Genomic DNA, 12,443 nt, shown 5'->3' with positions numbered 1-12,443 from the left:
CTTAGAGTTTATTTTTCTAGATAATTAATGTAAGTTCTCCCCCTAGGCACTGTGGTCATTTGGGGTCTGGATCATGGATCATCCTCTGAGGGGCATCCTGGACACTACGGGGGTTGACCAGCATCCCTGCCCACCCCCCATTCGATGTCAGGAGCCCCCCTTTCCCAGTTCTGACGATGAAAATGTTCTAAAGTCTCCCCTGGTGGCAGGAACCTCCCCTCCTCCAGTGAGAACTGTTCATCCCATTTCTCGGGGATTGGACCAAATTGGCCCTGAACAGGCTGTGTCCCGGAATCTCCCCACATACCCACCCACATGGAGGGTTCCGCTTGCAGAGTTGGAACATCTGATTTTCGTTTATTTCAAGCAACCCTTAAGATGGATTCATGTCCCAGCTAAAATGACTTATGCTTGACTCGTAGAACTTTTTAGTGTTGGAAACATCACATGTAAATCCAAGCAGAGAGGGTCAATCCAAAGGACCCAGCTTCAGCAAATAACCAATTCTCAAATTCCCCAGCAATTCTTGGCTGTTTCTCTCCAATTGCCCCACCCTCACCAGGCTCTGTAGCAAACTGCATTTGTCCACAAAGCCAGAATGCTTACTGAGTAACACACGTAGCCACAATGTCACCATCAGAACTTAAAATTGTTAACAATAACTTTAAAAAAAAAAAAAGTTAAGACATGTAGGATCTAGTTACCTGACCAGGGATCAAACCTGGGCCCCCTCCATTGGAAGTGCAGAGTCTTAGTCACTGGATCACCAGGGGAGTCCTCATGGTAAGGCTGATTTCTTAACAGTAACTCTCTGGGCAGCATTTCCGTTTCCTCGAGTGTATTGTTATTGTTTACAAGTCAGTTGGTTTCAATCTACATCAGGCGCATATTCCCTGGAGATCTGGCTCTCATGTCTTGTTCACGTACTCTAACCAGTGGTTCCCAACACAGATCCTCAGTGTGGATGAGGAGGTTTAAAAAATATCAAAGCCTGAGTCCCCATAATTAGTCTGGGTGCCATGTGGGAAGCAGGATTTTTTTTTTCAATTGTAGTAAACATAACAAAATTTACCACTTTGACGTGTACATTGAGTATATTCACAATTTGGCCCATCCATCACCCCTGTCTCATTCCAGCATATTCTCATCACTCCAAAAAGAAATCCCACCTCCATTAGCAGTCACTCCCCACCCCCAGCCCCTGACAACCAGGATCTGTGTCTATGGATCGGCCTGTTCTGGACATCTGCCATCAGTGGAATCACACCCTGTGTGTCTTCGTGTGTCTGCTTCCCTCACTGAGCATTGTGTTCTCAAGTTTCATCCACAGTGTAGGGAGGGTCAGGGCTTCTCTCCTCTTATGATTGAAGAATACTCTAGTGTATATATGGACCACCTTTTGTTATCCATTCATCCTTGAGGAATGAATTTTTAAATTGTTTTTATGTTAAAAATTTAAAGAAAAATCTTTGGCTGTGCTAGGTCTTCATTGCTGAGTACTGGCTTCAGTAGTTGAGGCACACAGGTTTAGTTGCATAGAGAGCTAGGAATAAAATTGCTGAATTATTTGGTAGTCCTATGTTTAATTTATTGAGGAACCAAGGAACACAGTTTTTCAGTTTTATTTTTAATTTTCATCGAGGTATGCTGGCATGTGGGACCATAGTTCCCAGATCAGGGATCAAACCTGCACCCCTGCAATGGAAGCGAGGAGTCTCAACCACTGCACTGCCAGGGAAGTCCAAAACAGAGTTTTTAATTGAAATTTTTATTGAGATTATTGTAGATTCCCCTGGAGTTTTAAGAAATAATGCTTATCCCTTATACACTCTGTCCAGTCTCCCGCAAAGTTTGCGTTTGCAAAACGACAGTCGGTACCTCAACCAGGATACATTTATATCTAAATCAGATTTCCAAGTTCCTCAGTTTTTCTTGCGTTTGTGTATGTGTGTGTATTTAGTTATCTACAGTTGTATTAGTAGGGTAGGTACATGTATACACCACCACAGTGGCCCATTTCCCTAACCTTGGCAACCACTCAAATGTCCTCCATTTCAAAAAGGATATCATTTAAAAAGTGCTATATAAACATAATCTTACAGTATATGAGACTGTGACATTGTTTTTGTTTTTGTTTTTTGCTCAGCATGATTCCCCTGAGTCATCAGAATTTTTTAAACTCTTCAGTGAGGCAGTCTGATATGATTCAGGTTGACCTACTTACAGCTGTTCTGCTAGCAACGCATGTGCATCAGTTTTCTCATCTGTTAAATGGGGAGGGGGAAAGCACTCAGGTGAACTTTGAGAATTAGAGTAGATGGGGAACCAGGTGCCCGCAGTCAGGACCTGGAGCCAGAGAGGCTTTGTGATGGCACACCAGGTTGCCATGGCACCAACCAACGTGCCTGCCCGGGATGCTCCAGCCCTGGTCCCGCCTCACTTGCTGGTGATTGGAGGAGGCATCGTGACACATGCTCCCACAGACCAATGAAGAGGTAGGTAGTCCAGAGGCTGGGTTCTACCGACGCTTTAGATTGGGGGAAAAGGGTAGAATTGAGTGAAGCCAAATTTTCCCTCACTTTTCAGGCTTAAATAGGCTTTCCGTGGTTTCTTTAAAAAAAAAAAAAAAGGCCTGGTCATCCCTGGAATGAATTCATTTCCATTTCATGAAGCTCCAGCCCGTTGTAAATGCCCCAAAAGGTGAGGCTAATAATTCTTCTAATAATTTTATTTCTTAAGACACACAGTTAACCTCTCTGAAGAAGATTCCAGAAATTTTCAGTATGAGGGTGGTGTGGGCACTTTGCCATCTCTCGAAGTTCTCATACCTAGAAATAAGAATCGGCCTGGGAGGTTATGAAATTAATATATTCCGTGGTTGGTTTATTTTTAATAAACCACCATTGTAGGCTCAGGGTGTGGGCGATTCTCACAGATTGTTGCTGTTCTTACGCCCACAAACAGATGGAAATAAATACTCTAGGTAGGTCATTTTGCAAGATGCACAGTTAAATGGACTGTGGATGTTTTGCCTCCCCTCCACTCCCAGAAACAAATGTTCCGGGCAGAAAAGGGGCTGGGTTCTTTTCATGCTTTGGCATGTGTATTAGTTAGCTATTGCTGGGTAATGCATCACCCCCAAACTGAGTGACTTGAAACATCCGTTTATACATTAGAGTATTAGCCAGGAAAAAGAGTGATGTTCTGACACACTGCAGTGTGGATGGACCTTGAAAATACCATGCTCGGGACTTCCCTGGAGGTCCAGTGGTTAAGACTGTGGGTTTGCACTGTAGAGGGAATGGGTTCCATCCCTGGTCTGGGAACTAAGATCCCACATGCTATGCAGCAAGGCCAAATAAATAAATATTTTTTTAATTAAAAAAAAAAAGAATATGATACTCGGTGAGAGAAGCCAAACACAAAAGGCCACACAGCATGTGATTCTGTTGATGGGAAATGTCCAGAACAGAAAATGGGAAGTGTGGATCTCCAGGCAGATCCACAGGCACAGAGAGTGGGTTCTTGGTTGTCAGGGGCTGTGGAAGTGGAGGGGGTGAGGAGTGACTGCTGATGAGGACAGGTGTTCTTCTGGAGTGATGGACTGTTCTGGAACTAGACAGGGGTGGTAACTGTACAACAGTGTGAATGCACTCAGTGCCATGGAGCTTTACCCTTTAAAATGGTGAATTTCATGTTATGTTACCTCAGTAGTAATAATAGTAGCAAAGTAAAAAAAAAAAAACAAAACACAATCCACACACGGTTTGTGTACTTTTCTGCTCACACCCCATTCCTCCGTGTTCTCCAGGGAGTCCAAGGAGATTCTAAACTCTCCCTCTTTTATGCAGAACAGTTTCTCTTCCCAGGTCTGACCACACTCAGGCCTGTGACCTCCCCTGATGGACCCCCAGCCCCTTCGTTCCCTCTCTTCACTCCGTTCTTCCACAAAATCACCAGCTGGGTCTTTCCACCCAGAGGCAGGAATGCACCGAGTCACAGTGTTGAGAAAAAGAGCAACACCGATGGTTTAATTTTTTCCATAGCAACATACTGAAAGTCACTCAGTCCTGTCTGACTCTTCAAGACCCCATGGACTATACAGTCCGTGGAATTCTCCAGGCCAGAATACTGGAGTGGGTAGCCATTCCCTTCTCCAGGGGATCTTCCCAACCCAGGGACTGAACTCAGGTCTTCCACATTGTGGGCAGAGTCTTTACCAGCTGAGCCACCAGGGAAGCCACAGAAGCATAAGTGCCTGAAAATGGATAGAAAGATCCAGAGAACCTTGCTGGGGCCTCCTCCCCAGGAAGGAAGAGGACCAGAGATGAGAGGCATCAGCCCTGGGGATTTAGCTTCATATGTCAAGTTGCAATTTGGAAACTGATAGCAGGTGACTTTTTGCGACCCAGTGGATTGTAGCCCGCCAGGTTCCTCTGTGGAGAAGGCAATGGCACCCCACTCCAGTACTCTTGCCTGGAAAATCCCATGGATGGAGGAGCCTGGTAGGCTGCAGTCCATGGGGTCGCTAAGAGTTGGACACGACTAAGCGACTTCACTTTCACTTTTCAGTTTCATGCATTGGAGAAGGAAATGGCAACCCACTCCAGTGTTCTTGCCTGGAGAATCCCAGGGACAGGGGAGCCTGGTGGGCTGCTGTCTATGGGGTCGCACAGAGTTGGACATGACTGAAGCGACTTAGCAGCAACAGCAGCAGCAGGTGCCAAATGTCTTGCCCTGGTGTGACAGAGGTCACCATTTTCCCAGCCTCCCCATCCGTGTCTTGCCTGCCCATCCGTTAAGCAGTGTTCCATACTTGAGAGTTTTGGTCATGGCAGAACCCCACTCTGGTAAGGATTTCTGTGTTGGTGAAAATCTGGCCCATCTATCTGTGTCACAGAGAGCGGTGGGCTCAAATCATGCCGGGTTTGGGTGCCCGCTTGCCAAAGTTCCTCAAATGCCCCAAAGAGAGGCAGATGGGGCAGGCTGCAGAGTCAAGTTTCCTTTAATGAAAAAAGAACAAATCCAGACACAAGTCTGGGTTGAACAGTCATGTCTAGAGGTGAGGCGAGGCCCCCGCACCCCTTGCACACTCCCTATGCTGCCCCCGAGTACGTCACTCAGTGGGGAAAGGAGGGCAACGGGAGCAGAAATGGACCCTGGGTCCTGGGTCCATCAACATGCAGAGGTCTACTCTGACCCTCGGGATCGCTAGATGCTCTGTAGCATGAGGATGGCATGCTGAAGGTGCTGGTGGGTGCCTGGGGCACAGCCATGGCCCCAGAGGATGCCCAGCGGGTAGGAGGTGCCAGGCTGGCCCAGTTCCCAGACTGTGAGCAGCAGCTCCTCACCACCCCTGCTCAGCACGAGTTGTTCCTGATCTCCGCTGCTGCTGCTGATCTGCCAATGTGGGGAGAACCTGGGGTGGAAGGGAGAAGGGGCCCTGGCCTTTGGAGGGCAAGTGGACAGGAGACTGAGGGCGCCCTGACCTGAGTTTCAGTGGCTGCCCCACCCATGGGGACTCCAGGCCAGGAGCCAGGGCTCTACCGTGTAGACAGGGAGACCAAGGCTCAGATAGGACCCCCTGCCCATAAGCACCCAGTGAGACCTCCTACTCAAGCCTGTGTCCTGGGGAACAGCAGCTCCTCACTGCTGTTCAACTCCTCTAGTTCCCTCACTGGGAACTGCCAGCTCTCCCTGCCGCTGGGCATGGCCATTTGAAGCCAATCCTGCCCTCTGAGATCCAGCCCAGGTCAGGGCACTCTGGTCTAAACAGAGATGGGGTTTTCACTATAAAATAAAATCATACAAATTTTTCTAAGATGATAGTAAGGATTGTATACTACTGCGTTGGAAGTCTGTTTTAAGAGCGGCTACAATTTCTCAGAGATTGCCAGAATCGCTCAGGATAACCTACAACTGATTCTGCAATGAGATGACATTTTGCCAGCTGCTACCGGTGACCACATGGGACCATGATCCCCAGTGACATTCTGCCATCATTTGAACACATTTTATTTCCAGTTTTATGCTTGGGAGTCATAAGTCTCAGTTCCTGGTTCCACCAGGAGCCAACTGCTTCCTAGGGCTTTCTCCCAAAAGCATGCAACACACCAGGCCCATTTGAGGGGGCCCCTTGATCCCCTGCACCATCCCATCGCTGAAGAGCAGCAGCACCACCTGCTTGGACACCAGGAAGCACAGCAGCCCTGGGGAACAGCAGGGCGCCCAGGAGTCTGGGCTCATTCCTCAGGGTAAACATCTGCAGCTTTTCCAAGTGGGGCGCATAGCTTACCTGGTTGTTGTTGGGGGGGCACAGGGCGGTGACCATGGAGTCAGGGGCTCCATTCTGGGCAGCTCACACCCGAGGACACCTGCTCCTGTAGATCCTTGGACCATGATTTGAAACCAGCTCTACAGGGTCCAAGCCCTCTCTGTCCATCCAGTCCCAACCCTGGCCCTAAACTCCAGACCCATGGCGCCTCAGACTTGGCTGTCCATGCTGAGACCCTGATGGGTCCCCACATCTGCCCTCTTGCCACCTTCCCTTCTTGCCTGGTGGCTGCTCCATCCCCCCCACCACAAACCTGCAAACTACACCCAGATTGCAGCCCTTGCCTACCCCTCCACAGCCACCACCCCAGCCCAAGTCACCACCATTGTCCACCCAGCTAATCCAGCCACCTCCCTGCTGGTCTCCTGTTAATAAAAGTACAAGTCAGACTTCTCCTTCCTGCCCCCAACCCCAGCAGTCACCTGTGAGGCTCTGTGACTTCATGTCTGCCTCCATGCCACTCCTCAAACCCACCGCACTGGATCCCATCTTGGGGGCTCTGCACATGCTGTTCTCTTTGCCTCTCATGCTGTTCCCGACAGGCCCTTTCTCATCCTTCCTGTCTCACCTGAGCATCACTTCCCCAGAAACCCCCTCCCTCCACAACCACTCTGTGGATTTGCCTCCACGCCTCCCCCCGAGTCTGTCATCTCATCTGCTTTATTTTCTTCAGAAAACTGCCACCAAAATCAACTTAGTGATTCATTTATTTAGCATTGTTCTCCCCCAGCAGGCAGTAAGCACCTGTAGGTATGCACAGTAGGTATTTATTAAATACTTGAGTGAATGAAGAAAGGTGAAGGCAGGGAGGGCTTGGCCCCACAGCGGGTAGGAACTCCATGACTTTTCCCCCTGGGGGGTGCAGGGCCATGTGGGTGCTATCCCGAACCAAGACCCTGTTCCTACCGTCTGACAGTTGGTAGCCAAAGCCATACTTGCTATAATAGTCCACCCACTTGGGGGCCCAGAAAACAGGCTGCTGCTCTCCTGGGGGGTCCTGCATGGCTGGGCACAAGGAGGAAGTGACATGATGGGGGGTTCCTGGAGGGGCCTGGTGGAGGCACAGGAGATGGGGAGAAAGGTCCAGGGCATAGAAAACCAACTCTTGAGGCTTCCTAGAGGTCCAGTGGTTAAGATTCTGTGTTTCCACTGCAGGGGGAGCCAGTTCAATCCCTGATAGGGAGAACTAAGATCCTGCATAACGCATGGTGTGGACGAAAAACAAAGACAACCCAAGCAACTCTTGCCTTGAGGGGAGAGGACTGGGGGACCCTGGGGTCACAGCCGCTTTTAGCAATGAATAAATCTGAAACGCGTGTAAGGTCCAAAACACTGCAGGGCTTTGCTTTATTTCATTAAGCATTTTTTTTTTTTTTTTGCATTAAAAATAAAATAGCTCAAGCCCATGTGGCAGCCCGGATGGAATCCTTGGAAGAGGAAAAAGGCGGGAATGGGGAGCCTAGGGAAATCCAGCAGCCCAGGGGGTGGCCGGGGAAGCCGGAAGTCTGTCTTCTGGGCTTCTCAGCAAATCTCACGTCATCTTGTGCCGCCCCTACCTGGGGGGCCCGAATCCAGGTAGAGCTGCAGGTTCCTGATGGCTGCCTCTACCCCCTGCCTTGGACTCCCCTCGGGTCCTGGGGAGACAGATCTCTGTTGAGGGGCACAGGATATGGAGGACAACCCCACCCCCAGCTTCCACATCCAGAAAAGTCCCATGTTCAACCCAGGAATCCAGACACTGTCCACACTTTACAGGTGGGGAAACTGAGGCCAGGAGAAGGGCTGTGATGCTAGCAAGGCACAATCCTCACCCCCCACTTCGCAACCCTCACCCCTGCCCACAGTTCCTGTCTAGGATGGAGCATGCTCACCCGCCGGGGCACTCTGGAGGGTCCCCTGGGCCAGCAGCTGGATGGGGACCTCGGGGGCACAGAGCCCCACTCTCCAACAGGGAGTCCTGGGGAGGGAGCAACAGATGTTGGGAATTGGTGGTGGGCTCTGGCCTCCCCATGGAGACCTCGTGACTTCCCGTGCCCAGCCAGCTGTGAGGACGCCCTCTGCATTCCCCACTACCTCCCTGCTCCCGGCCCTCACCTCACTGCCCCACTCCATGGAGTCAGGGTCTGAACCATCTTCTCCAGGACCTGAGGCCTCCTGAGAAGCCAAGGGGCCTGCAGGGGGCACAAGGATTTGGGGGTGGGGGCAAAGCCTGGCCCCACATGGAGAGCATCTGCCGTGGAGATGGTTTCAGAGCAGGAAGGGGATATGACAGGTGTGTGAGATGCAGGGCAGGGAGGAGCAGGTGACGGGGGAAGGAGAGGTACTCACAGGGCGCCCGGCACTGGGGCAGTAGCAGCCGGCCCACCTTTCGGAAAAGTCTGCCCAGAGGCTGGGGGATGGCGAAGATGGGTGGGCTGTGGCAGCAGTGGGGTGGCAGCCGGTCCGGGGTGAAGCCCTTTAGAGTGGGGAGCTGGAGGTCAGCAGGCTGCTCCTGAGTACCTGTGCTACCTGGGGGTCCTGACCCTCACCTGGGGCTGCTTAGACACCCCATAGAGGGGCCGCCCTGTCCCCCAGACACTCCACACCTGAGTGAAAAAGTCATCCTGCAGCAGGTGGTCCAGGCTGGGCCGCTCGGCCGGGTTGGGGGCCAGCAGGCGGGCGATGAGGCGGCGCGCGTTGGCAGACAGGTGTGCAGGCTCGGGGTAGCGGCCATCTCGGATGTTCTGGTACATCTCCGACAGGGGAGCCGCCACGAAAGGAGGGACGCCAGTCAGCACCATGTACCTGGCCGGGTCGGAGGCAGGAAGCAGGGCAGAATAGATCCTGCTTGGATCTATTCTGGGCATCCAGGGTTGGTTCACACCTACCTATGCACCCCTACCCTCAATCCCTGACACCATTCCTGCTTCACACTCATTTTCTCACACCCGCCCTGCATCCACTCTCACCTAGTCATTCTTGTCTGCACAGAAGACACCAGCATCTGTTTGTACACCTGCCTGCACCTGGGTTACACCTGGACACCTGCATAGACCTTTCCAGTTTTAATTTATGCTTGCTCGCACCTGTTCCAATCCTGCATATACCTCATGTTGGTACAAATGTCCTGATCTGCCTGTGTACCTAACACCTGCACACACCTGTCCACACCTCTGGGCATGTTCAAACCCGTCCTCTGCTGTACATACACCCTCCTGTATCCCTATTCATACCTGTAGGCTCAAGTGATGGCAGGTGCCTGCTCCTGCCTGCCCCCCAGCTGCATACACTGAGGTTCTATGTTTGCTCATACCTGCCTGTCCCCACACTCAACCTCCTCCGTATATGCTTACACCTGTCCTTACCTGCCGGTGCCTGTCCCCACCTGGGCATTCCTGCCCCACTTCCCCAGGCCTGGGGCTCCCAGGGCGACTCACATGATGCAGCCCAGAGCCCAGATGTCCGACTGGCAGGAATGTCCGTTTCTGGACACTACCTCTGGAGCCAGGAAGTTTGGGGTCCCGCAGAGCACTCTGGGGGCATAACGGGGGCTCAGGAAGACTGGGGGCCCCCACACCAGACCAGGCCCACCTGCACCCACCCAGAGAGCCGGCTCAGAGCTTGCAGTCACCTGTGGCAGCGGCCCCCTGGCCCTATCTTGGTGGCCAGCCCCAGGTCTCCGATCTTCACCTCCATGTTCTTGTTCAGGAAGAAGTTACCTTGTGGAAGGGGACGCAGCCGGCAGTGAGGAAGGAGCGTGGCTTCAGTGGAAGCCCCGCCCTCACCCCGCCCCGAAGCGCCGCCCCGGCCGTACTGAGCTTCAGGTCCCGGTGGACGATGCGCCGCTGGTGCAGGTAGCTCAGGCCGCTGACCAGGCCTCGAAGATAGTAGCGCACCTCGGGCTCCGTCAGCGTCTGCCGTGCCTGCAGCACGTGGGCCAGCGACTGCAGGGGCCCGACAGGTGCCACACCACCGTCGAGGAGACACAGGTGAGTTCCAGGGGCCCAAGAAGGCAAAGGAAAATTCAGCTGGGCCCAGGTGAACGTGGCTGATTGTGGCATGGGCATTGGTGAGCTCTGAGCCCGAGGATGAGCACAGGAGTTCAGTGGACAGAGGGGCCACAATGAGCTTGTAGACCAGAGATGAACACAAGGTGGGTACACGCTGGGCACAGGTGAGCTTAGGTGTATTTAAGTGGGCTGAGTTCAAGGGATCTGTCAAGGTGCAGCTAAGTTCAGTTGGGTCCAGGAACGGGCATTCCCGCCAATCAGACATCTGGGCTCTGGGCTGCACCATGGAGTGGCCCTGGGAGCCCTGAACCTGGGGAAGGGGGCAGGGCTGCCCAGTTGGAGACAGGTGTGGGCAAGTGGGGCCTGGCTGAGTACAGGAGAAGCACAGATGGGCTAAGATGTGCCTAGGTGGGTCAAGAGAGCCTTTGGGTGGGCAGAGGTGCACAGGTGGGCCTGGTGTGGTCTCAGGTTAAAACAGGTAAGGAGAGACAGACAAGGGTGGGGGGACACAGATGAGCTCAGCAGACACGGGTGGGAGGGGACATGCCTCCCTCTCACTCCGCCCCCGCACCTGGCGACTGCAGTATTCCAACACCATGTATACGTGGTCCCGGTCAGCGAAGTGGGCGTGGAAGGCCACGATATTGCGATGTCGCAGGCGGCTGTGCAGAGCGATCTCGCGTTCCACCTGCAGGCAGGGCACCATGTGTATACACCCGGTAGGCACCCACACCCGAGGCATTCATGCCCCACAGGCGAGCTCCACACCCCAGGCCAGGGACCTCTCTGGGGACCCGCTTCGGTTCTGGGGCTCCTGGGCACTGACGCGCAGAGAGTACCTTGCAGCGGGCGTGTAGCCGCGCAGCCCCGCCCCCTCCGCGAGGCACCACTTTGAGCGCGAACACAGCGCTGGTGGACATGTCGGTCAGCTTGTAGCAGCGGCTGAAGGCGCCCTGCAGGGCAGGAGAGTCAAGCTGGGTGCATACAGGTGTGAGGACAGATGGCCAGGCCTCCTCACACACACACACAGCTCACACCTTCCTACCTGGATCCCCAAAGCAACACAACACAGATGAACACGAAGGCACACAGATACATCACAGACGCCTCCATACCTGGACACGCTGAGTCCACAGAACCCCAACACAGTACCCAGACACACGCTACAACGCCCGCACACAGAAAGCACAGACCTATGACAAACGCAGACACACACGCACAGGGACAACAAAACAGAGTCTGAGTCCGCACCAAGGCTCAAAAACACACAACACACCCATACCCTGGACATAACCCACGACACAGCACTGCACGCCCAACACCGGTTCCCGCCACACAACGCGCGCCGCACAGCGAGTACATCGCAGACCCGGGCATCCACCCACGCCAGCCCCGCGCCAGCCTCCAAACTCCCGCAGACACGCGGACACGCAGAGACAAAAGCCAGGGCACACACTGGCTCATCTGCGGGTCGAGATCTCGCTTGCGCTCCGCCGGGCTGGGACCCCCGCTCCGCCCGGCCCCCTTGCCGCGGACTTGGAGTGCTGGAGTCCCCACCTTGCCGATCAGCTTCCCGCGCCTGTACACGCGCCCCGAGCTTGGGTCGCGCAGGAAGACGGAGACCAGCGGGCAGCAACTGCGCCGCCGCCGCCGCCGCGGCCGGTGATCCATCCCTCCCTGGGGGCCTTGGCTGGCGCACTGGCGCAGCCTCCGGCGCGACCACCGCGCACAGCGCTGCTCCAGGGGCCGCGCGCTACTGGGGCGCCTCTTATTGGCCGAGGGGGGAGGGGTGGAGTCCAGACGCTCCGGGCGGCCGGTACGGGAGGGGGCGGGCGCGTGGGGGCTTGTGGGCATGCGGGGACGCCGGGCTGGCGGGAGTTCCAGGGACCAGAGCGGCGCTGGCATCCTGCACGTAAACCCCGCGCCAGTCGCGCGCGCTCGGCTCGCTGGCTTCTCCAATCCTGCGCCTTCCGCCAAGCTGTGAATTGTCCACGCGCCCATTTCTCTGAGCAGGAAACTGAAGTCAGAAGGTTTGTCTCATTCTCTCGAGGCCTCAAAAGGAAGGGTGGGTGGGAATGAGTGCTTAGCGGGGCTCCCCTCAAGGTACACTTGAGGTTCGA

General features: G+C 54.0%; 1 protein-coding gene and 1 long non-coding RNA gene across 4 annotated transcripts; one reads left to right on the top strand and one right to left on the bottom strand.

Moving 5' to 3' along the window:
• The first annotated feature begins 2,505 nt into the window (after positions 1–2,505).
• LOC132345743 (uncharacterized) lies at positions 2,506–7,664 on the top strand. Its single transcript, XR_009495251.1, has 2 exons — positions 2,506–2,700; positions 7,490–7,664. It is a non-coding gene; the product is annotated as an uncharacterized lncRNA (long non-coding RNA).
• On the bottom strand, positions 7,653–11,994 carry PLK5 (polo like kinase 5 (inactive)). 3 transcript variants are annotated; one of them, XM_015472209.3, is made up of 11 exons: positions 11,881–11,994; positions 11,163–11,276; positions 10,895–11,011; positions 10,128–10,257; positions 9,945–10,032; positions 9,751–9,846; positions 8,920–9,118; positions 8,663–8,789; positions 8,429–8,505; positions 8,206–8,291; positions 7,653–7,968 (listed from the first exon to the last, which is right to left on the bottom strand). In XM_015472209.3, exons 1-11 carry the CDS (start codon positions 11,992–11,994, stop codon positions 7,887–7,889), a joined length of 1,230 nt encoding a protein of 409 aa, XP_015327695.3. In that variant the 3' UTR covers positions 7,653–7,886. The 3 variants fall into 3 exon arrangements, with proteins under 3 accessions (XP_015327695.3, XP_024850924.2, XP_059744723.1); XM_024995156.2 differs by lacking the exon at positions 9,751–9,846; XM_059888740.1 differs by lacking the exons at positions 7,653–7,968; positions 8,429–8,505 and having other exon boundaries at positions 8,205–8,291.
• Positions 11,995–12,443: the final 449 nt, after the last annotated feature.

Source organism: Bos taurus, chromosome 7 (assembly GCF_002263795.3).
Source record: "Bos taurus isolate L1 Dominette 01449 registration number 42190680 breed Hereford chromosome 7, ARS-UCD2.0, whole genome shotgun sequence".
NCBI classification, from domain to species: domain Eukaryota; kingdom Metazoa; phylum Chordata; class Mammalia; order Artiodactyla; family Bovidae; genus Bos; species Bos taurus.
Note: the sequence above shows the minus strand (reverse complement) of the source record. Positions and strands in the feature narration are given on the sequence as shown.